Here is a 23773-nt window from a genome sequence, read left to right as displayed (position 1 = left end):
GCCGATGGCTCTGGCTCTTGGGGGTGTGCAGATACACAATGGCTCAGCTGGATGTGTTGATGGGCAAAAAACACTCAAAACACTTCCAGCCAACTCCTGCTGGACAGACAGACAAGTTCTCCCACATCCCACTATGAACCAAGCCTGAGAGTGGCTACAGCTGGCAAAAGCACTAGGAACTCTGGGATATGATGGTATATGCCCACAGAAGCTGAAGTTCTGACTCAGATCGGAAGTATGGATCCACTAGCATGGTTGTGAAGCCCAGGTTTCAAATGCAATGTGAATGCTCAAGTGCAGCCTTGGAAACACTGAGTCTGCAGGCACAGGTCACACAGACACAAGATTACAATGCTATGTAGACCTTCTCATAGGCACTATCGTAACTATTATTAAAATAAAGCCCTTTCTGGGTATCATTATCAACGCAGAAAACAGATTAAAGGGAACCCTTGGAAGGCTGGTCGACCCAAAGTCTGCCTTTTAATGTTGCCTCTTCTATTTGTTTGTAAAATGAATATAATTATTTTTGTGGCATTTTTAATAAAACAAAGACTGATGTGCATCCCCTCGCATCCAAAACATGAAGTAAGTTAAAAATTCATGAGTCCAGAGATCACAAGCAATCCCAGAACAACAAAGCAGTGTGCAGGTGCAACAGAGGGAAAGAAATGTGATAAGAAAACAAATCTCAAGTTTCAAGCTTTTAAGGAGATGTTCTATCAAAAATTGGTCATGTGGAATCCTTAATTTACCTTTTCCTCCCTTGTCTCCTTGTTTGCAAATCTATCATTATGTCCAGGATATTGGCAGAATTTGTCTTTCTCTTCTCCCTGCCTCTGCTGAAATCTTTTACATTCCTTAATCACCTCCGGGGTCTACTGCATGTATTGCAAGTTCCTCATACATGGTCCTATTAAATGTCACATCTCTAAACTTCCAAAGATGTAGGCTACAATGGGCAAACCATTCACATGTTTCAGGAGGCAGGAGCATATCACCACCAGCTTAATGCCTCACTCTTAATGGATTTTTATTCAACTTTGGCTATAATGCAAACTGGGCTCTCTTTGCTTTTAAAATCCTACAGGGATTTGCAATACCCTACATCTTGACATCAGCCACCTTATCTATCTACATTGGGTTTTATACCTCACTCTGACTGAAGTACCTGAATGTTTGTTCTCCCCTTCTGCTCATTCCATTCTTTCAGTTTTAACCTTCTCTTTCCCTTTGCAATGCAAGAGCAGATAGCGGGGGACAGAGAGGAGATGGGGTTTTTTTCACTTGAAATTCTCCACTTGAATCACTGCCACTGAACATCTCTCTCTCTTTTACATCAACGGGTTTTGCTGTTAACAGCTGATTGACAATTTATACAAATAGGGCTACATGATAACAAGAACAATATTTTTAAAATTATAAACCAAACTAAGGCCCTGCTTCTGCTTCCAGCTGAAGACAATGATGGTTTTACCATTGACTTTTAAGGACTTGGCAAGGTCTTTATGTACAAAAGACAAGGGAAAATGAAGCCTATATTGCCTAGAAAATGCAGCCATTGATGCAAAGTAAGTTCTGATTTCTTGCGGATCTCATTTGTGTTTCTTGTTGCTGACAAGTTACAGCAATATCTGGGATGATGTAGAGACCAGAGCCAAATATTATCCACAACTCAGACTTAACACTGTTGCTGTGATACATAAAACTCTCCTCTACCCTGCAGGAAGCTTTAAATCAGCAACTCATGGTTCCTACAGTGAGACTACAGATAGCTAGAATGCTGGTTGAAACCAAGGAAAAGTTTTTTCGTTAAATGTTCGCTCCTTTTTTTCATTGCAGCTTGTCCAGTTGGCTCTAGAAAGCAAATACACTGTGAATTACCCAGTGCCACTTGTCTGGAATAAATGCAATGCAGTATCAATATGCTCACTCGTGTGTCCTTTTCCCTTGGTTTCAAGCAACCTCTTTCCAGATATTCTCAGCTGCTGCTCAGCTATATTGTGCTCCTTGCTGTATCTGAAAAAAAAATGGAGTGAGTTTATGTTCTCATCACCATTTATCTGTGGTAGGGTATTTATATACGTATTTAGCTGGCCTTAGAACATTTGTGTAAGGGAACATCTCCTCACAGTTTCACCCAGACTGCCAGAAGGAAACCTGCAGCACTATGCAATGGTGCATAAAATGTTGAATGAGAAAACGCTGCAGTCTAACTGCAGCACCAATATTTAGCACAGCAACTGCCCAAGTTGGTCCATTGCCTCAGACAGGTTTCAGAGTAACAGCCGTGTTAGTCTGTATTCTCAAAAAGAAAAGGAGTACTTGTGGCACCTTAGAGACTAACCAATTTATTTGAGCATGAGCTTTCGAGAGCTACAGCTCACTTCATCGGATGCATATCCGATGAAGTGAGCTGTAGCTCACGAAAGCTCATGCTCAAATAAATTGGTTAGTCTCTAAGGTGCCACAAGTACTCCTTTTCTTTTTGCCTCAGACAGTAGCCGCAACATAATACACAATGGTATATGTGCCTTTTCCAAACTCTGCATAGAGCTTACATGTGCATGGCAGTGACTTACTGAATGAAAACTAATGTACCGAAAGTACATGAAGGGTGACTCATAAAGTCTGTGAATACTTTACACATTTGGTAAAAAAACACCTATGCCAATTGCAATAAGACAACAATATGTTCAAAACATTAACAGAAGCAGAAATTCAGACTCATTGATATGCTAACTGTACATGCTAGAAAGGCTTCTGGTGCATGACTACATCAGGATGTGAAAAATGGGAAATCCAGCTTCTGCCCTCACTTTTGCTCACTGGGATCTCATCAGTTATATTTCTTAACCCATTAGGGTTGACTCTGGGGAAATCATCTGTAGTTTTAAATTGGGCGTTGCCACTTATCAGGTATCATTCTGTGCTGGTATCCCCTGCTTGGATTAAAATGAACTGAAATTCAAAGCAAAGGAGATACTGTTTCAGTAACAGTGGGGGCGAGGTTAATAGCAGAAAAAGAGAGAAAGTCAGCAGGTTCCTTGGTTCTACTATATATCGAGAGTTACTGAATCACTATATGACCTCAGGCATCACTTGACCTCCTTGTGCCTCAACTAATATGGCTGAAAAATTGGGTAAATAACTGGTTGAAAACCAAGTAGTGTCTCTGTATGGAGAGTTCTTGAATAAATAAATAAATTATACAACATGCGACATTGGAGGAAGACAATTTTTTAGCTGTCTCTACATTTTAAAACAATCATTAAAATGCTTTAGAAGGTAGAGAATACTGGGTAGGTTGCTTAATTTGCCTGGGCAGAACTGAAGCCATAACCCCATTCTAGATCATAACCATAACCCCAAATATAGATCATGGAAAGGACGCTCTTATGAAAAATGCACTGCAAGTGACATCAATCTATGAAAAAGATGTGGGGGTCATGGTGGATAATCAGGTGAGCATGAACTCCCATTGTGGCACTGTGGCCAAAAGAGCTAATGAGATCCTGCGATGCACAAAGAGGGGAATCTCAAGTAGGAGAAGAGGGGTTATTTTACCTTTGCATTTGGCCCTGGTGCTACTGCTGCTGGAATAACGTGAACAGTTCTGGTGTCCACAATTCAAGGAGGAGGTTGATAAATTGGAGAGAGTTCAGAGAAGATACACAAGAATGGTGAAAAGATTCGAAAACATGCCTTATAGTGTTAGACTCAAACAGCTCAATACATGTAGCCGAACAAAGAGAAGGTTAAGGGGTAGCTTGATTATCGTCCATAAATATCTACATGGAGAACTCATATTATAAATGGGTTCTTCAATCTATGAGAGAAAGGTACATCATTATCCAGTGACTGAAACTGGACGCTAGATTGGAAATTTTTGACAGTGAAGGGAATTAAACGTTACAACAATTTACCAAGGTTTGTGGTGGATTCTCCATCCCTGGCAATTTTTAAATCCGGACTGGATGTTTTTCTAAAAGATGTGCTCTAGGAATCATTTGGGGGATTTTCTATGTCCTGTGTTATACAGGAGGTCAAACACTAAATGATCACAGTGGTCCCTTCTGGCCTTGGAATCCGCATTCCCACTTCTCCTTCAGTTGTGTATCTTCATGAAGATACACACACCATGTGTCATAAATATAAGGGAAGGGTAAACACCTTAAAATCCCTCCTGGCTAGAGGAAAAACCCTTTTACCTGTAAAGGGTTAAGAAGCTAAGATAACCTCACTGGCACCTGACCAAAACGACCAATGAGGAGACAAGATACTTTCAAAGCTGGGGGGGGGGGAGAAACAAAGGGTCCTGTCTGTGTGTGTGATGCTTTTGCCGGGACCAGAGCAGGAATGCAGGTCAGAACTCCTGTAAAAAGTCAGTAAGCAATCTAGATAGATACGCATTAGATTCTGTTTTGTTTAAATGGCTGATAAAATAAGTTGTGCTGAATGGAATGTATATTCCTGTTTTTGTGTCTTTTTGTAACTTAAGGTTTTGCCTAGAGGGATTCTCTATGTTTTGAATCTGATTACCCTGTAAGGTATTTACCATCCTGATTTTACAGAGGTGATTCTTTTACTTTTTCTTTAATTAAAATTCTTCTTTTAAGAACCTGATTGCTTTTCATTGTTCTTAAGAGCCAAGGGTTTGGGTCTGTGTTCACCTATGGAAATTGGTGAGGATTTTTATCAAGCCTTCCCCAGGAAAGGGGGTGTAGTGCTTGGGGGGATATTTTTTGGGGGGGAAGACGTTTCCAAGTGGGCACTTCCCCTGTTCTTTGTGTAACACTTTGGTGGTGGCAGCGTTTAACCTAAGCTGGTAAGAATAAGCTTAGGGGGTCTTTCATGCAGGTCCCCACATCTGTACCCTAGAGTTCAGAGTGGGGAAGGAAACTTGACACCACGCAATAATGTTCACACTTGCTAAAAAATATTTGTAAAAGCCTTTATGCAGAGAAAACAATTTCAGAATTATATTAAATGTAAATAATGTCAGTGAAAAGTGAGTCAGTGATAGCTTTAGGATCATAATGATTCAATAAATATTTCTGTCCTGTAACTGGATAAAAGCCAGATGACGTCTTCATATCATATGATCAGATACTTTCCATTGTGACAGGAACTCAGGAAGATGTTAAACAGCATCTACTAAAGTTAGATATTTTTAAATTAGCTGTTCCAGACAACTTGGACCCAAGAGTTTTAAGAGAGCTGGCCAATGAGCTCTCTGGACCATTAATGTTTTTTAAAAATCTTGGAACACTAGGGAAGCTTCAGAGGACAGATAAAAGCTAATGCTCTGCCAAAATTTAAAAAGAGTGACAAACCAAGTAATTATAGGCCTGGGCAAAATAGTGAAATGGCTGATACTGGACCTGATTAATAAAGAATTAAAGAAGGATAATATAATTAATGGCAATCAACATGGGTTTATGGAAAACAGAGGCTGTCAAACTAACTTGATATCTTTCACTGATAAGATTACAAGTTGGGCTGATAATTGTAATAGTGTTGATGTAATATACTTAGACTTCTATATGGCATTTGACTTGGTACCACACAACATTTTGAATAAGAAACTAGAATGAGACAAAAAAACAATATAGCACACATTAAATCGTTTTAAAACTGCCTTGCTGATAGAATTCAAAATTTAACTGTAAGAAATATTTTGACATTTGTTTTGATCCTGAAATGGGATGAAAAGTCAAAATATCAACTTCTATTCAGGAATGAAAAGTTTAGATTCAGAAATGTCAAAACTGGGGTGTTTCTAGTGGGGTCCTGCAGGGGCCAGCTCTTGGCCCTATACTATCTAATAATTTTTATCAGTGACATGGAAGAAAACATAAAATCTTTCCTGATCAAGTCTGCAGAAGACACAAAGATTGAGGGAGTGGTAAATAATGAAAAGGACAGGTCACTGATACAGAGTGATCTGGATCAGTTGGTATGCTGGAGGCAAGCAAAACAATATGTTTTTCAATGCAATGAAATGTAAGATCAGACATCTAGGAACAAAGACTGCAGGCTATATTGACGGGATGGGGGACTCTAGTCAGGGAAGCAGTGACTCTGAAAAAGATTTGGGGGTCGTGTTGGATAATTAGCATAACATGAGCTCCCAGTATGATGCTGTGGCCAAACAGGGCTGATGCAATCTTTGGATGTATGAACAGAGGCATATTTAGTAAGAATGGAGAGGTTATATTTCTTCTGTGTTCGGCACTGGTGTGACTACTACTGGAATACTGTGTCCTGTTCTGATGTCCACTATTGAAAAAGAATGTTGTAAAACTGGAAAGTGTTCAGAGAAGAGACACAAATAATTTTTCTCTGAGTTGGATTAATTTAATAAATTAGAAGAACTTTAGGGTTAGTTTCACACTCTGTACAGTTTAACAGAATGGGGTCTTGAATGTCTTGATAATGAAATATTTACACCCACTCGTGGACATGTAAAAAGTCCCCATGTAATGTTCCAAAGCAGGTTTTCATTAGAATAGGTTGGTAGGATGCTGAGGATTGTTTTGCAGCATTCTGTGTGTATGGAAAACATGCCTTATATCAAAAGACTCAAGGAGCTCTATCTAGCTAGTTTATGAAAGAGAAGGTTAAGGGGCGAGTTGATCAGAGTCTACCTTCATGGGGAATAGAAACTTGATAACAGAGGGCTCTTCAATGTAGCAGACAAAGATGCCATGAGAGCCAATGGCTGCCAGTTGAAGCTAGACAAATTCAGACGAAGAACAAGGTGCACTTTTTTCATGAGGATAATTTACTATTGGAACAATTTACCAAGGGCTGTAGTAGATTCTCCATCACTGGCAATTTTAAAATCAAGGTTAGACGTCTTTCTAACATATAAGCTCTAGTTATGCTCTAACAGGACCTAAATATCTATGAATCTATGAATGCAGGGAAGGTCTGTGGATTGTGTTATACAGCAGGTCAAAGTAGATGATCACAGTGGTGCCTTCTGGTTTTATAATCTATGAATCTATGAAAACTCAAATTAATGATCAGAGTAAAATTACTCTGGGCATGCATAGTGATAATGCTTTTCACTCAATGATCTCAAAGCACTGTCCTACAATCATTAAAGGACTGAGTCTCACAATATCTCTGAGAAGTAGGTAAGTATCAGTGTCACCGTTTTTATGATGAGGAAAACTGAGGCACAGAGAGGCGAAGTGTGACATGACTAATGTCACGTAGGAAACCTACTGAAGAGCAGAAAACTGAATCCAGGTCACCTGACGCCCTGTGCTATGCTTTATATACAAGATCATTCCTCCTCTGTGACCTACACATCTGCACAGTTCTAAGGGCCCTGCATCAGCACACACAGTACAGGAAGGCAGGAAGCAACCTGAAGAAGAGGAGGGTGGATACTAATATTGGGAGGAAGATGAACAGGATTTTCCACATGTTATGCTGCAAAACCTAGGGCTGGCCCTAGTTTTAATCATCAAGATCACATGTTTTGTGAAATATCTCTGACTAATTTTCTTTCATGCAGTACTTGGAAATAAACTCATTTTAAGGATTACAAATATTTTTGTTATTATGTAGCGCAGGCTGTGAAAAGCTTTTAGAAAAATAATTTCAGTAAGCCTTGATGTCATGTACTATTCTCCACGCTTCACAAACACAGCCAAGTCATGAGGCACTCAGGGCAGGGTGCAGAGATGGTATTCTGCCCCCACTGCAATTAGTGGTGATGGAGTGATCAGTGCATTCATCAGAAGAAGCAATGAAATTGCATTAATTCATAGCTTTAATACCTATGTCAAGTGCAGACACTGATGTATGAATAGGGTAGTGATTAGAGAAAGGGACAGCTCAACAACAAAGAAAACGAGACATAATAGGAGAGCAGAGTTAAATAGACAGTATAAAACTTTTTCCATTTGAAGTGAACAATGAAGTATGCTATTATGATACTTCTCCTGCTATACTACAGTACATTCTACAATATAATTAATGTCCATCCCAATAAGCAATATGCAATCACATCTTTTGCAAAACATATATGAGCAAGTCAGAGAATTTATGGGTGTGTTTTTCTAGCTCATTGATATCTGGCTACTGCATCAGAATTATCCTAGATGAGTGGTTCATGTTTTCTTGAAAAGTGGATTTCTCTCTCCCCCAAAGAACAACCAATATGATCTTTCAAAGAAACTGTAACTAGGGGATGCGGAAATCCTTTAAAAAAAATAAACAAATGGAACACATGATTTTCCCCCCAGATAAAATCATCACTTTGCTTATGGAGATGAGAGACTGATTTTTCAAAAATTTATTTCTTTACAATGTTCATTTCTGTAAAAAAAAAAAAAGATTTTTTTAAAAAACAAGTCACCTGTATTACTATAGATACTAACTTAATATCACAGGAAAATGACACTTTATGTAGAAAAATATCTTTGGTACACCACACAAAGTCTCACAAGCTTTTCTCTTTACAGTCCCATTTATACATTAATGCTAGGTGACTATGAGCATGTGGGAATAAATGCCAGATGTCCTCTCTTACCTCTGAGTCTCTTCAGTCTCTGCTCCCTCCTCCTCCTTCGCACAATCAGCAGAAGCACAAAAAGCAGCAAGACCCCCACCAAGATACAGGAAATAGTCACCAGCATCTTTAGCCCTTCGTTGGTTGCCAGACCTTCCTCACTTTGGACAACTGATTTAATGAGTGGAGGGATTGTACCTGGAAACAGTTTCATGACATTAGATGCCTATTAATGAAGAGAAAAGGTTGAGTTTTCATAGAAACTGTACTCTATCTTCCAAGGGCATACAAGCCATTTAGAGGCTTTTGTCATGTCCAACACGGTATTACCTTTACACATGACATATTTAACCATTACAGAGAAATTTCAGATCTAAAGTCTAACCTATTTGTTTCATTCTTTACTATGGGAAATTAGTATTTGTGTAACAGATTTACATCATTTATCAGATATTCCTTTAAAAAGGAATGTACATTCACTGCTATGTATATCAAATGGGCCCTTTAAACAGAAACATTCTTGCATCAGGTGTCTAAGTGGGCAGCACTGCATTGATCTTGAATTCAGAGAACCTACCTGCTGCTAATTCTGGAGCTGATAAAGACTTTCAGAGGGTTAGCTCATGAGAAAAATAGGACAACAAGGATATGAGGAAACCATGAGATTTTAAAAGTGGAGTAGAGGAAGTAGTTTATAAAGCAAAGCCATTCTAAGAGTCAGGCAACTTGCTCTTTTCATTTTGGGATGCATTTGCATTTTCAGCACCATTCCCTGACGTATGGCATGTAATACTTAACTCTTTGTTTTCCTTTTCAGGGATATGAGCAGCATGCAGCCCTTTCTAAAGAAAGCTGTTTAATCCTGAGAGGGTTCTCATTCACTTCCTGATTACTATTAACCTGCCATGTGCACCCACAAGTGGGGCTATAAAATGTAGATTTGTGTGGAACATGAGTGGAAATATGTAAGTATTGTGAACTCTGATGACTGCAGATGGAAACTATTTAATTTTAACCAGCTACTGAAGCATAAAACTGGCTATCTGCTTGCTGAATGGATAGGCGGTTAGGATTAAAAAACAGATACATTCTCTTTTACATTTTAACTGCTGTATTGTGGGCTCGCTCTCATTATATAGCATTCAAAATCATACAAGTATTATGATGTGATGCAATGTAAGTGCCAATAATTACAGGTCAAATGTAAAGATCTACACCCTTTTTGCAGAATAGCTACTTATTTTGTACATAATAAGTACAGCGATACCCTGTAAGCACAGGCTGTGTCAACATCCAAGGTTATCTCAGATACTTCAGCACATTTATTTTCATACAGTAGCATTTTTCATACACATTGTGTATGGTTTTTTTCCCCTTTACTGAGCTACATATGAGTGTTCATATTATACCAAAAATAATGTTGTTTTAATAGGAAACCAAGAATAATAACAGCTTTATAGAGTAAAGCACGAAAACACATTTAAACAGAACAAACAGAAATGGTTAGCTAAGGGAACGACAGAGAGAATGATCAGATAAAGATATGGAAAGAACTGCAAACTAATGGAGGGCAAACTAATCTCTGCAATGTAATCATCCCAAATTCTCCTGAATACTAATGACTAAAATTTGCCTTCAGTTACGGTTACACAAACCCTTTGGCTGAGAAGAGAGTTAGGCTCAGTAGTATCTAAAAACATGTCTTTTGAGATGCAATATTTTGACTTAAGTGATATTAAAATAATGCCCTAACTTTAAATTAAAACCTCAGTTTTTAGGTAAATACATTAAATGTTCTATAGCTATTCTAAATAAAGTGCAAACCTGGTACACTATAGATGAGCACTGTTAGTTTAATACAATATGTACTACAAGTTTAATAGAATTATATATGCTTCACACAATCACTGTATGATGTTTAGCGTGTGTAATTAGAGCTGAGCAAGAAACAAAATTTCCATCCCATGGCAATTTCTGATATTTCAACCTTTTTTTTTTCATCCCGAATTGCCATTAAAAGTTAAAATATCAAAACTTTTCAAAGAACAAAAAGTTATAAATATTTCCATTTGCAAATGTTTTGTTTTGGATCAGTTCAACATGCATCTGCCCGAGCTACTGTGGTGCCTCACAGGAGTTGTAGTTCGGGTGCCTCATGATCCCATTTACCCCTATGGGCCAGCCTCCCCAGCCAGACCACATATCCCAGGATACACTCTGGACCTGGTACTCCAGAGTGTCTTTCTGCACTCCAGCTTTTGTGGGCCTAGTCAACTAGCTTTTGTGGGCCTAGTCAACTAGTGTAGTTTAGAGCTGCTACTGAACTGTTCTAATTTATTCCAGGATTAGAATTGAACCAGCCTCAGAATTAGGGATCCAAAACTGGCTTCTTTGTATTCCCCATGCCACAGCTATGCCCAGTGGATACTTACAGCTAAGAATCCAAACCTAAGTATTTTGGTTTGAATGTAACTGAAACTCAAGCAAAAATAGAGGGGACACAAAATTCTGCAAACTGAAACCACTGGGGAAGGTTAGCTGAAATGTGTGGGAACTGAAATCAAAGAATTTCACAGAGCTCTAGTATCAAGGCTCTAGCCTTTCAGACTAACTGGCTGTACAGAGCTTTACGTTTTAGGGCATCTAACCTAACACCTATTAGCAGTTCCAAACTAAATGCAAACCAAACAACTGAAAGGATCTGCAATTCAGAACTTTCTGCTAAATTTCTGAAGGATTTACCCAAATTCTACAATTGCTAACAAGCACTCATGTATAGCACTTTACATCTTAAAACCCCAGTACAATAGCTCTTAAAACAACTTACAGTACATAAATTCAGAAGTATTATTATTTCCTTTCTACCGGTAGGGAAACTGAAACAAAGATCGGTTAAATGACTTGCCCGAGGTCACACAATGAGACAAAAAGGTCAGGATTAGCACTCATGAGTAGAACTGGTTGGAACTTTTACGTCTGAATGATTTTCTAATGGAAAATTCATCTTCTGCAAAATCAAAATGTTCCTCAGGAATATTTAAATTTTGCCAGAATATTTTGAGTTTCCATAGAAAAATTGTCTCCAGCTCTATAGCTCCCCCATATCTTGGCAGCCCACCAGAGAGCAGCTAGGGAGCACATTTCATTTTGGCAACACTGAAACTCCCTGCTGCAGGAATGTTTTGGTGTTTCTACAACAAATTTCAGAATTTCATGGTTTTTGTCTCAATTTGGGATGAAAAAAATCCTTTCATGTAAATAAAATTCTGTTTCCCACCCAGCTCTACAAACTCTTCTGATTCCCAATCATGTGCTCATTTTTCTAGATCATACTCTCTTTCTCTAAGGCTGACTGTAGCCACTTTGGCTGTAGATCTTCACTACCAAAGCATTGTTATCAAACAGGATAATCAGTGTCAGAAATGTCTGCTGCTCTTTGTGAGATTTTCCAGCTGACCAGAAGCACTGCTCCCAATGAAATATAAATACTTTTACAGTTTTATTGTCTTCTTATTGCAGATTCTATATCGCCGCACATAAAGTTAAATGGCACTTAGGTAACGTTATGTGAAATTAAATTATTTACCATCTACCGACCAAAAAGCATGTGAGCTGCCTTTTGAAAAGAGGTTTTCAGATGAATGTAGTGGCTAAATGCTCTAGTTCTTTTATTATACATTCTGGTCTGCGCCTTTCACAACATCCCAACTTAATGTGCAGCTTAAAACAGCAGATCCAGCCATGCAGTAATTATTGTGCTTGGCTTTTTTAAATGACAGGAAAAGGCAGAAAAACTGTGTGTGAAAGGATCGAGAAGGAGGAGACAGAAGGGCCTAAGTAAAACACTAAGAAGCCAGCTGATGGTACTTGAGTTATAGACAGCACTGATTGTATAACACAGTAAGAAAAACTCTTGCACCAAAATAACTTACTGCACTCAAAAAAGACTAGTTTTAGCTATTAGTCCAGCACTCCGAGTTGCTCAGTGTTAGGTTATTTAGTGGGGTTGGAGTTTTGTCACAAAGAAACTCTGGGGAATGACACTGCAGCCAATCACATTCTTTCTGGTGATGGTTGCAGGAACCAGTCATAAAAAAAAGATCAGAATGACTGCTGGATGGAAGAGAAACATTAGATATTACACAAAAACTGTATCTAAACCAGTGGTTCTCAACTTATTTATCACTGTGGAACATATATGCGGCCCACAGTCTGTTACCTGGCCACAGGGGCTGGGTGACAGGGCAACGGCAGCCCAGACTCTGACTGCGTGGGGCCAGCTGGCTGCCCGATCCCAGACACCCAGAGCTTGCAGGGCCAGGCAGCTGCCCCACCTCGACCCCAGACCCGCAGAGCTTGTGGGGCCGGGCGGCTGCCCCACCCCGACACTGGACCCCTGGAGCTTGTGGGGCTGGGCGGCAGCGGGTTGAGAACCACTGATCTAAACCAAATACATAAAATGGATACACTTACTGCCATCATAGTTGAGTGTGGCAAATTTGGCCTGTTTCTCTGCACAGCCTGCACTGTTGCACACTCTCATTTGCAGTTCATACCAAGTTGCTTCCTGGAGGTCATACAGTATGTAGGACTTAGAAAGTGATGTCCGCTGAGCTGTTGTCCATACTGTGGTCCGAAATGGCCGGTACTCCAGAGTAAAGGAGGTGATTGGACAACCGCCATCATTCCAGCCAATAAGGTTCAATCGCACTCGAGTGGTGTTAATACTGGCAAAGAGTTCTTGTTCTTTGGAAAACTGTGGCTCTAAGAGAAAGTATATTTTAAGTGAAATACTTAAAATAAATAAAAATAAATAAGGAATAATTGATAGGAGGGTCCTGCCTTTGTCATAAATCATTCTCAAAGTGTCCACTAGACAGCAAATTTTTCTCCCCATTTTAAAATGTTTTTTTTTCCAGAGACCCAGATTTTTAAACCCAGAAACAGTGTGTATGCATTTCTGTGTGGACCAGACTTGCACAAATCAGTCTGCACTTTTGCACAAGTCAGTTTGAAAATCTACAACCAACATTTCAGAATGTTATTCACTGCTGCCCAAACAAAAAACAAATATATAGAAAACTAAGTGTCATAGAAAGGCAGGTAAACTTGGGGGAAAAAGTTAACATTAGTGAATTGCCCTTTAGGGCTATATTCTCCCTTTGAAGTAGAACTGATCAAAATTTTTCAGCCGCACATTTTGGGGTATAGGGGATTTTGTCAAAATCAAAATATTTTGTGGGAAAATGTTAATTTTAACACAATTTTCTGTTTTTGTGATGGGATATCTCAAAGCAAAGGCATCAAAATGTTGACATTTTGAAATGAAACACTGTTTTGTTCAAAAATGTCCAAATTTTTTTGTTTTGAAGTTTCTGAATCTAAACTTTTCATTCCTGAAAAGCAGCTGATATTTTGACTTTTCATCCCATTTCAAGATCAAAACAAATGTCAAAAATACTGGAATTTCCCATGCTATGGAAATTCTGATTTCTGACTAGCTCTACCTTGAAGCATATGGGCAAGTCCCATTAACGGTAGAGGGAACAGACAGTATATTTTCAAATTAACTAAAAAGGACAGAAAAGGACAGCTATGCTAAAAACTTCAGATTCAGAGGTAAAATTTGCCAAATCATTTTGGGATATTATTACCAGTTAAATCAAGAAAGAGAAGCAGTTAAGGTGCACATCACAGCTTGTACTGCTAACCTCTTCTGCATGATAAAGACATAGCTGAAAATGTTTTCAAAGAGACAAAGTAGCTGAGGTAATTTACCCCTTCTGCTTAACAATCTATCCCAACCTATATTTAGTTCAGAAACTCTGCTTCCTTTCTCAGACACCTTCCAACAACAGAAGTTGGTGCAATAAAAGATATGACTTCACCCATCTTGTCTCTCTCATGCCCAGGGACCAACATGCTTACAACAACAATGCAAACCATGTGTTGAAAAGCAATAACAAAATACTCAAAGCAATTAAAATTGGAACATCTGTGCTTCTCTTTCTAACCATAACAACAGAATTACTTCTATAGCAGGATGGGAGAGCTCACACTCATTAACTGTCTGAGTAAACAGGACAGCAATTCAGTACCTTTTCCAAGTGTTTTGGCCTCTATGATCTCGCTGATGCGTCCTGGTCCCACTCCATTCTGAGCAGTTAGTGTGAACTTGTACCAAGTACCACATTTCAAGGTCTCTAAACGGTAGGACCGTTCACTAGGGCTAATGGGAAAACTACCCCACTGCTCACTATTATCTTCAGAGTACTGCAGTATGTAACCTGCAAGAAAAGCAAAGACAATGATAAACCAGGAACCTAACTTCTTTGGCAGATATGAATCACAAATTCTGCTGAATATGACAAGATGTTATGAGGACTTTTATATATTTGGAAACCGTTTAGCACAGAAAGATATTGAACTTGCTTCTTACTGGATTAGTTCCAATAGATTCTGTGTAATATAAATATACATATTACTTGCGTACGTGACTTCCACGACCTCCATGACAGACATGGAGCCCTAATCATTATTATTTGCCAGGCCTATAAAGAGATGATTATTTAGTAAGAAGTTGCAGTTAACCTGAATTCTTTTACCTCGGATAGAACTACCGCCATTGTCTCCAGGTATCCAGGAAAGAGTGATAGAAGAGGATGTGGTTTTGGACACAGTAAGTCTTGGCTGGTCTGGGGGCACTGGATGGGAAGGAGTTAAAAATAGAAAATAGATTTAAATGATTATGCATAGCTTTAAACCATTCTAACAGTCATTTATCAAATAACTGTTTTGTGTGGCAAAAATGCAAATTATTTCTGTCAAAGTGTCTGTATAATTGACATCCTCAGTTAGGAGCGAGCAGACAAGCTCTCATTTTTTATATTTACATTTCTATACAATTTTATCTTTCATTTTTCCCCACTTTTTCTCTGAACATCTGTATTTCTCAGCACTGCTATCCTGCAGGATCTCCTTCCAAATGACCAGGAACACACTTGGCCTCTCATAATTACTTTCTATTAACTTTCACACCTGTTTTAAGCACAATGGCGGCATGTTTAGCTGATGGAAAGTGCAGCCCGTTTGCAACTAAATGGCACACGCAGGGATGCGTTTGCACCAAATAGTGGTAATTACACGTGCAAAAGCGGGTACATACAAATTTTTTGTTCAGCTCCGTGTGCTGAAAATTCAGCTGTGTGCGTTAAATGGCACAGGAATGGTGTATCTCTGCCATAAGGAAATCCAGCTTCCTATGTGCAAAAGCAGCTTTTGCAAAGCCACAGCTCCTCCAGATGTTTTTCTTCCACTCATGATGCCCATCTACATGGAGGAGATGAAGCACTACCAACAAGAGGTGGGTAAACCTGGAGACATTTTGGTTCTGTTGCTGTGCATAGAGTCTATCAGACCCAAAATTTTGCCTGGGCATAAAGGATGGATTCCCAGAGCACACTGCGTCTTGGGCTGACTGAGGGAAACCATCCCTCCCTCTTTTTCACTGTGACAAAATATCATGATTCCATCACGTGAGCTCATCTTGCAATATTCTGGTTCATTTTGGCAGACTCGTACATGGCTTTGGTTTCCAACTGAACTATTTATCCAGTCCTATTATGGCAACTGACGATTCCTGAATGGGGGGACAGAAAATGCAGTGCATGCTGTGGACTCCTCAAAGACGAACATTTGCCAAGCTAATGCTGTTAAAAAAAATTAACAAGTAGTGATAGGTGAAATTCCAAAGAGTTGATTCAGTTTGGATCAGAGGCCTAAAGTCTGAAAATTTATCTAAACTTTATCGGAACCTCTTGGGTTTGCAATTCTGAACTAGACATTTGATGAGAAAAAGCTCTCGTATGATTTCTGGGACTGCCTGGTTAGAGTCAGGCCAGAAATATGGCAAGGAAAATTGTTGTGGTATTTAGTCACTTCACTTCCCCTTCTGCTCCTAGTTTGAACCAGGAGAGCCAGAGGTTCAAGATTATTATAGATTAATATTTTTAAAAAAGTTGCATAAACTTTACAATCACAACACAGGTTCAGTTCAAGTCAAGGTTTTGTCTGAGAGTTTGGATTTGTTTTCTCTCTACCCAACCAGGCTTATCCATCCTTACTTTCAGGTACTGATGAGTAGATAAAAATCTTTCTGCTATTTGCCCTTTCCTGAGGGAATCCCCGCCCCTATCATTTCCACAACTAGCATGTTCCTCCTAAGAATTCTACGATGTAGTCCATATTGTAAGAAACACCCCGGACTTCTCTAGGATTGGAAACTGATCAGAGCTGATCAGGAACATTTTTTATGAATTTTTTTTTATTAAAAAATGCCAATATGTCAAAAGCAAAACTGTCTGAGAAAGAGGTACGTTTAATGAATCTCCTGGCCTTGAAAATTTTTTGGACAAAAATTTTGAAATTGTCAAAATCTTTTGTTTCAACATTTTCAAAATGAAAAATTCAGTTTGCCATGACTTTTTGTTTAGAAACCTAAGCCAATTCGAGTGAAAAAGCAGTACAAAGAAAAAAAAATGTCAAAATCAAACATTTTGAAATGATCAAAATGAAATGTTTCACTTATCCTGAACTGATTTTTTTTTTTTTTTTGGTTTGTGAAAATTTAGTCTTGATTCAGAATAAGGAAATATTTTCACACTCTTGAAAGTATTTCCAGGATTGGAAAACTGTTTCCCACTCAGCTCTGTCAGAGACATCCCGCCCAAAAATACTTGGAGGGAGCAGAATATTAATATAGGTTCCATCTCTTCTTTCACCATAGATAGTCGAAGTGAGAAAGAAACTGGAGGCTGAAGGTTGTGAAATTGAACACTATGGGTGAAATCCAGACTCCACTGAAATCAATGGCAAAACTCCCATTGACTTCAATGAAGCCAGAATGTCATCCTCTAGGTCAGATTCACTAGCATGCTTCAGCTACTAAGTGCTGTTCTAGTGACAAAAAGCAGCTCTAAATACAGCTGGATTTATGGACTCTTTGTGCTCCCCAGAGCAAAGCAGCTGGAGTAATCACCTGCTGAAATTCCCATTCAAGTCACAGGACAGCAATCTGATCAATGCTGATGTGAAGCAAGACCACCAATTTCACCTCGTTTATAGGGGGGCTGATCTTAGTTACTTAACTCGCCAAGTACAGGATGAATACTGGAGAAAAAATAAACTCTATGTGCCAGGGAAGATTAGTTACATCAGATGTACTGTACCATTGCTCCCTTATTCCCTTTGCTTTGGTACATTCCACTGAGAGTTACTGAACATATTACACACTAAAAGATTGAACATAAAATTTTTTATCACAGTTCTCCACCTAAGATCCCACAAATTAAATGCCAATCTCCCTTTATTCCAAGGAATTAATAGTGATTTGCTTTTAGTTACTGCAGTTTAATAACTTCGAGATTATACAATTATGAAAGCATGTACTAGAGTACAAGAAACAAGGCTCCACCTTAATATTATTTCTCTCCCATTTCCCTATTGTGATCATGTTTCAGACATTACAAAAAAGCATCCCCACTCCTTTGTTGGATTTTAGGTGAGTTAATCCACTCACTCATATTTGTTTCAAGGCTTCATAGATAGGGATACATAGACATACCTACACTGCCACAGAGACCACCTCTCTCTTTGTTTTCTAAATTGCTGGGCTGCTTGAACTGACAATTTTTAGGATCGTGTATCTGGGGACTGGGAATGGAGTATTTTCCAAAGAGTGTTCCATGTGCTCAATTCAGAAATATATTTCCCGCGTCTGATATGTTTTTGACAATTAAGACACATTGCAAGGATTATTTGCTCAAGCTTTGCACTGAGTGGGAAAGAGGAGGAGAGTCTTGTGAGCTGAGGGATCTTTGTGTGTGTGTGTGTGTGTGTGCACATGAACATTGTGTGCTTTTGTTGACATTAGTGTTATATGTATTTTCACATTGTTTGTGCACCTAGCAATACCATGTTGGGTGACTGTATACATTTAAAAAATATTCTAGCAGGTACCTGGTAATACCTGCTAACTAAGATTATAATAGAGGAAAATATTAATACCCCCTCCTATAGTCACCATAGCTTTCTGTACATTTCTCCTTTCATACTGAAGTTTTCCATGCTAGGTCTCAGTCCAGCAAAATTTGATTTGGGCAGTTTAAACAAAATGCCTTCAGCTATTGTTAAATTTTGTAACCTTAAAATGACATACTTATATATACACATAACAACAGTAAAAGCATAGGATGCTATTTTCCTTGTGTAGAAACTCAAAACCAATTGAAAGTGAACACTTTGGACCTGATTCTGCAAATGCTTATCCACATGCTTAACTTTAAGTACATAAGTCCCACGGAAGTCAATGACTTTATCATATTAATTTTTAGCTTGAAAAATGTATACCATAAAATACATAGGATGATAAATTGCGAAGCAGCCAAGTCACCGTTACTAGGAGAACCTTTCTTATAATTTCTCATGTCTTGTTTATTGAATATTTAACTTTGCAAAAATATTATTTGTACATAGATATGCAAGCAGACACACACACTGAAATATATATTACATACACTCTCACACATTAACTAACAGCCATGATAAGACTGTAAAAACAATTATGTAAAAGGTCCAATTGGCTTACCTTGTACTTGCAAATTCAAAACAATTTCATCCGATCCCCAGTTGTTACTGGCCACACAGCTGTAATATCCAGAATCCTCTGCTTTCACAGTACGGATAACAAAGCTGCCATTGCTAAAGATGCTTCTTCGCCCATCAATCATCACTAGACTGGGTGTCCCGTTACTACCTCACAGGAAACAAAATGCATACATTAAAGAAGTTACAATCGGATTAAAACAAACAAAAGAAAAAACAGGACCCTCTTTAGTTAAAGCAGCACTGGAAGCATGCCGCTGGAAAATGCCAGTGGTCAGTATTTGGACAGGTGGGAATCCTAGCTATGATTTGAATAATAAAGGAGACAGCTCCCTCCTTAATTATCTGCCACTTCAAAAAGTACAACCAACTCGGGGCATCATGTAACTCAAAGTTGTACAATGCATCATAATCATTAGTATGGGACATGGATTTCTCTCTCTCACTGCTGATCCAATATTTGGATCAAATTATTGCCCATGCAGTTACAAGCATGGCTCTCCAATGTGTGACCAGTATGTTTAGAAAAGAGCAAAATGGGTCTCGTGTTCTATACTCATGAATGTTTTCTTTTTAGAAAATTACTATTGTTGGCATTTACCATGGATTTTGATTCACATTAGCAACACAATGACCACTGACACTACAGTTATATTCCCTGAGCCTGATATCTAAACAGCAATTAAAACTATATATAAAGTATTTAATATTTATCTTCCCCCACATTTTCAGTACTTTCTAACCCTTAAAGTCAACAAGTTTTAGTCCGTCGGACATTCTGAACTTCCCTTCTGCAGCTGTAATCAGTCTCCACACAGTGAAGCAAGGGTAGATTCCTCCTGACACACTCATGCAGTATCATGCACAATCTTGCCCATGATTTTAAGCTACAGTGCCTTATTCAAGCTACACATATAGTTGCTGGTTACCTATCCTTCATCCATTTGACTGTAGGAGATGGGTCCCCAACGGCTTTGCAAGGAAGGATGATATCCTTCATCCATGGGGTTGTTACTGTGCCACTGAATGTCAGAATTCTGGCTGGAGCTGAACAATAAGAAGAGGAAGACTGAAACAGAGGAGCACTTTTTCATGCGTTCTTCGGAGTAAAAACACACATATGCAAAATTAAATATTTAAAGGAAAAGCCAACTTGCTCCAAGCTCTGTTTCGATGAAATTAATTATTTTTGACCCACATTATCAGCTATTTATTTGAACACAAATAATGCATTTTTAATATCTGGAGGAAAGAAGACTGGGGATGGAAGAGCCTTGAAGTAGAATAAATCCCAAAAGCTTTTAATCACTGAGCCCTCTTTACTTTCCTAGTACTTTATGAAAACTTAATCTTTTGTATATTTATTGGTAGGAGCTAAGATAAAATGTCATCTCAAAGGGATTCCCCTCTTCGAATGATCTTCTAGTCCACATTTTCTGGTAGTCATATCTACAACATGTCAGATTCTTAAAGACTCTAGTTACTGAAGAATAGTATATCAGTATCCTATGATATCTCCTAGTTTCATTTTGACTAGCAAACACAAAATCTTATTCACCTCAGTGAAGTGAAAGTTGAAAACATTCTGAATTTATCAATAGTTGTTTTGATAATCTTTTTTATGACTAATCTATGTCTTCAATGGCCCAGATACATTCCTTCAAAAGTCAACATTGTTTTATTTCCTGCTCTTGCTATAAACAAGACTCATTTTTTACAAGTGTCAAACCACCTTAGGCTTTGCCTGTATGGTCCTATGCCCCACTGCACATTCTTTCTAAGGGTATGTCTACACTACGAAATTAGGTCGAATTTATAGAAGTCGGTTTTTTAGAAATCGGTTTTATATATTCGAGTGTGTGTGTCCCCACAGAAAATGCTCTAAGTGCAGTAAGTGCATTAACTCGGCGGAGTGCTTCCACAGTACCGAGGCTAGAGTCGACTTCCGGAGTGTTGCACTGTGGGTAGCTATCCCACAGTTCCCGCAGTCTCCACTGCCCATTGGAATTCTGGGTTGAGATCCCAATGCCTGATGGGGCTAAAACATTGTCACAGGTGGTTCTGGGTACATATCATCAGGCCCCCGTTCCCTCCCTCCCTCTGTGAAAGCAAGGGCAGACAATCGTTTTGCGCCTTTTTACCTGAGTTACCTGTGCAGACGCCATACCACGGCAAGCATGGAGCCTGCTCAGCTCACTGTCACTGTATGTCTCCTGGGTGCTGGCAGACTCGGTACTGCATTGCTACACAGCAGCAGCAACCCATTGCCTTGTGGCAGCAGACGGTGCAATAGGACTGGTAGCCGTCATCGTCATGTCCGAGGTGCTCCTGGTCGCCTGTGTGAGGTCGATCAGGAGCGCCTGGGCTGACATGGGTGCAGGGACTAAATTTGGAGTGATTTGATCGGGTCATTCTCTTTAGTCCTGCAGTCAGTCCTATTGAACCATCTTATCGTGAGCAGGCAGGTGATATGGATTGCTAGCAGTCCAATTGTACCATCTTCTGCCAAGCAGCCATGAGATGTGGATGGCACGCAGTTCTTCTGCACCGTCTGCTGCCAGCCAAAGATGTAAAAGATAGATGGAGTGTATCAAAACAAGAAATAGACCAGATTTGTTTTGTACTCATTTGCAAACCCCCCCCCCCCGCCCCCCGTCTAGGGGACTCATTCCTCTAGGTCACACTGCAGTCACTCACAGAGAAGGTGCAGCGAGGTAAATCTAGCCATGTATCAATCAGAGGCCAGACTAACCCCCTTGTTCCAATAAGAACAATAACTTAGGTGCACCATTTCTTATTGGAACCCTCCGTGAAGTCCTCCGTGAAATACTCCTTGATGTAAAGCCACCCCCTTTGTTGATTTTAACTCCCTGTAAGCCAACCCTGTAAGCCGTGTCATCAGTCGCCCCTCCCTGCGTCAGAGCAACGGCAAACAATCGTGCATCTGAGTTGAGAGTGCTGTCCAGAGCAGTCACAATGGAGCACTCTGGGATAGCTCCCGGAGGCCAATACCGTCGAATTGTGTCCACAGTACCGCAAATTCGACCCGGCAAGGCCGATTTAAGCGCTAATCCACTTGTCAGGGGTAGAGTAAGGAAATCGATTTTAAGAGCCCTTTAAGTCGAAATAAAGGGCTTCATCGTGTGGATGGGTGCAGGTTTACATCGATTTAACGCTGCTAAATTCAACCTAAAGTCCTAGTGTAGACCAGGGCTAAGGTAATCCTGTGATCAGAGGTTGTTCCAATACCTGATCTACTTCTGTATGAGTGGCTGGGGTAGAAAGGTTCTTCTTTCTCTTTTTGTAGCAGTTCATGGAATACAATAGGCTCTTTGAAGCAGTCTTGCCCATTATCAATGTTTCCATCCAAAGCAATGTTAATGTAAAAAAGAAAACTATTACCCCAGATAAAACATTGTCATCTTGAAGTCCAGTGGGTATCATCACTATCCACAGCCTTGTGAGAGTTAGCAGTTTAGGCTAGATACCTACTGTACCACAGTGGGATTGTTGGTGGAACTGCCAGGGTTCATAACCTGATGTGTGATTTTCAGTTAGGTCTATATTTTCTGGCTGAGACTGGCTCAATGGGAAAAAAGAGTGCCAATGATTAACTACTATAGTGATGCATGGTATAAAAATGACTAAAATAGACAGATTTTGACAATTAGGTCAGGCTATGGATGGTTCATCTCCTCTAATGATATGAGCATTACATTAAAATTACCCATAGTTGTGAACTCTCTGTCAAGAATTCACTTCAGATATAGAGTAGAATGGATATTTGAGGGTAAAGATGCAATTTACTGGAACTGCTCATTTGTGACATATAGGGGCAGATCTTCAGCTGCATTAGTGTTGAACCCAACTCATCTGGGGGAAAATGTGGCTTTATGTGACCTCTGTGCCCCTGATCCTGGAGCCAGTCCCTGGTGCAGCTTAGAACAGCCCTTTGTCTGATCTAAGTTCCTTCAGGTTGCAATGGTACCCAAGGGCCATTTTGGCAACTAGAAATCACCAGAAAAGAACAGCCGCTGGTCATGGGAAATGTGATCACACACATGCTAAAGTGAGCAAGGTATCCCATCTGAAAACATTCATGTGGCTGTGTAAGATGTGTCCTCAAATGCATGGCCCACAGACAATTTTAGCAATACAAGACACAATTTTAAAGGCGCTTTCTAAATTTGTTCTTGCACCAGTTTGTGCCTACAAAACTGTTATTTGTGTACTCAAAATGGGCTGTCTGCTTTGAAAATGAGGCCTTTACGTTGTATGGGATGAATCTATGTGGGACAATGAATTTTAAAAATAAGAAAAGTGTGGTTGTCAGGATCAAGGAAATATTTTATAAGTTGGCTCATAGAGGAAACTTCATTTTGTTCCACTTTAGCACATGCTTGCTTAAGTCATGAATTTTAAATGTCTGTGTCTGCAGCAGCAGGATGTTCAACACACGTCAACAGTGTGTTCTCTTCACCATGCTATGAGCAAGCCCAGACTAAAACATTGTATCTGGAGAAGATGAATTTTCTTATGAATTGGAAAACTCAGATTGGTTTTTTGAGCTGTGGGAACTTG

At 39.3% G+C, this 23773-nt stretch overlaps 1 protein-coding gene across 1 annotated transcript in view; it reads right to left on the bottom strand.

Annotated features, from left to right (window-relative positions):
• The window catches only part of DSCAM (DS cell adhesion molecule), a 607252-nt gene that overhangs the window by 50535 nt on the left and 532944 nt on the right, over positions 1-23773 (bottom strand). Inside the window, exons 22-27 of the mRNA XM_074969783.1 lie at positions 20122-20239; positions 19176-19339; positions 15136-15234; positions 14629-14817; positions 13004-13294; positions 8552-8728 (exon numbers count right to left, since the gene is read on the bottom strand). Of these exons, the coding sequence (XP_074825884.1) occupies positions 8552-8728; positions 13004-13294; positions 14629-14817; positions 15136-15234; positions 19176-19339; positions 20122-20239 (1038 nt within the window). The remainder of the gene's footprint in view (positions 1-8551; positions 8729-13003; positions 13295-14628; positions 14818-15135; positions 15235-19175; positions 19340-20121; positions 20240-23773) is intronic.

Source organism: Natator depressus, chromosome 1 (assembly GCF_965152275.1).
Source record: "Natator depressus isolate rNatDep1 chromosome 1, rNatDep2.hap1, whole genome shotgun sequence".
NCBI classification, from domain to species: domain Eukaryota; kingdom Metazoa; phylum Chordata; order Testudines; family Cheloniidae; genus Natator; species Natator depressus.
Note: the sequence above shows the minus strand (reverse complement) of the source record. Positions and strands in the feature narration are given on the sequence as shown.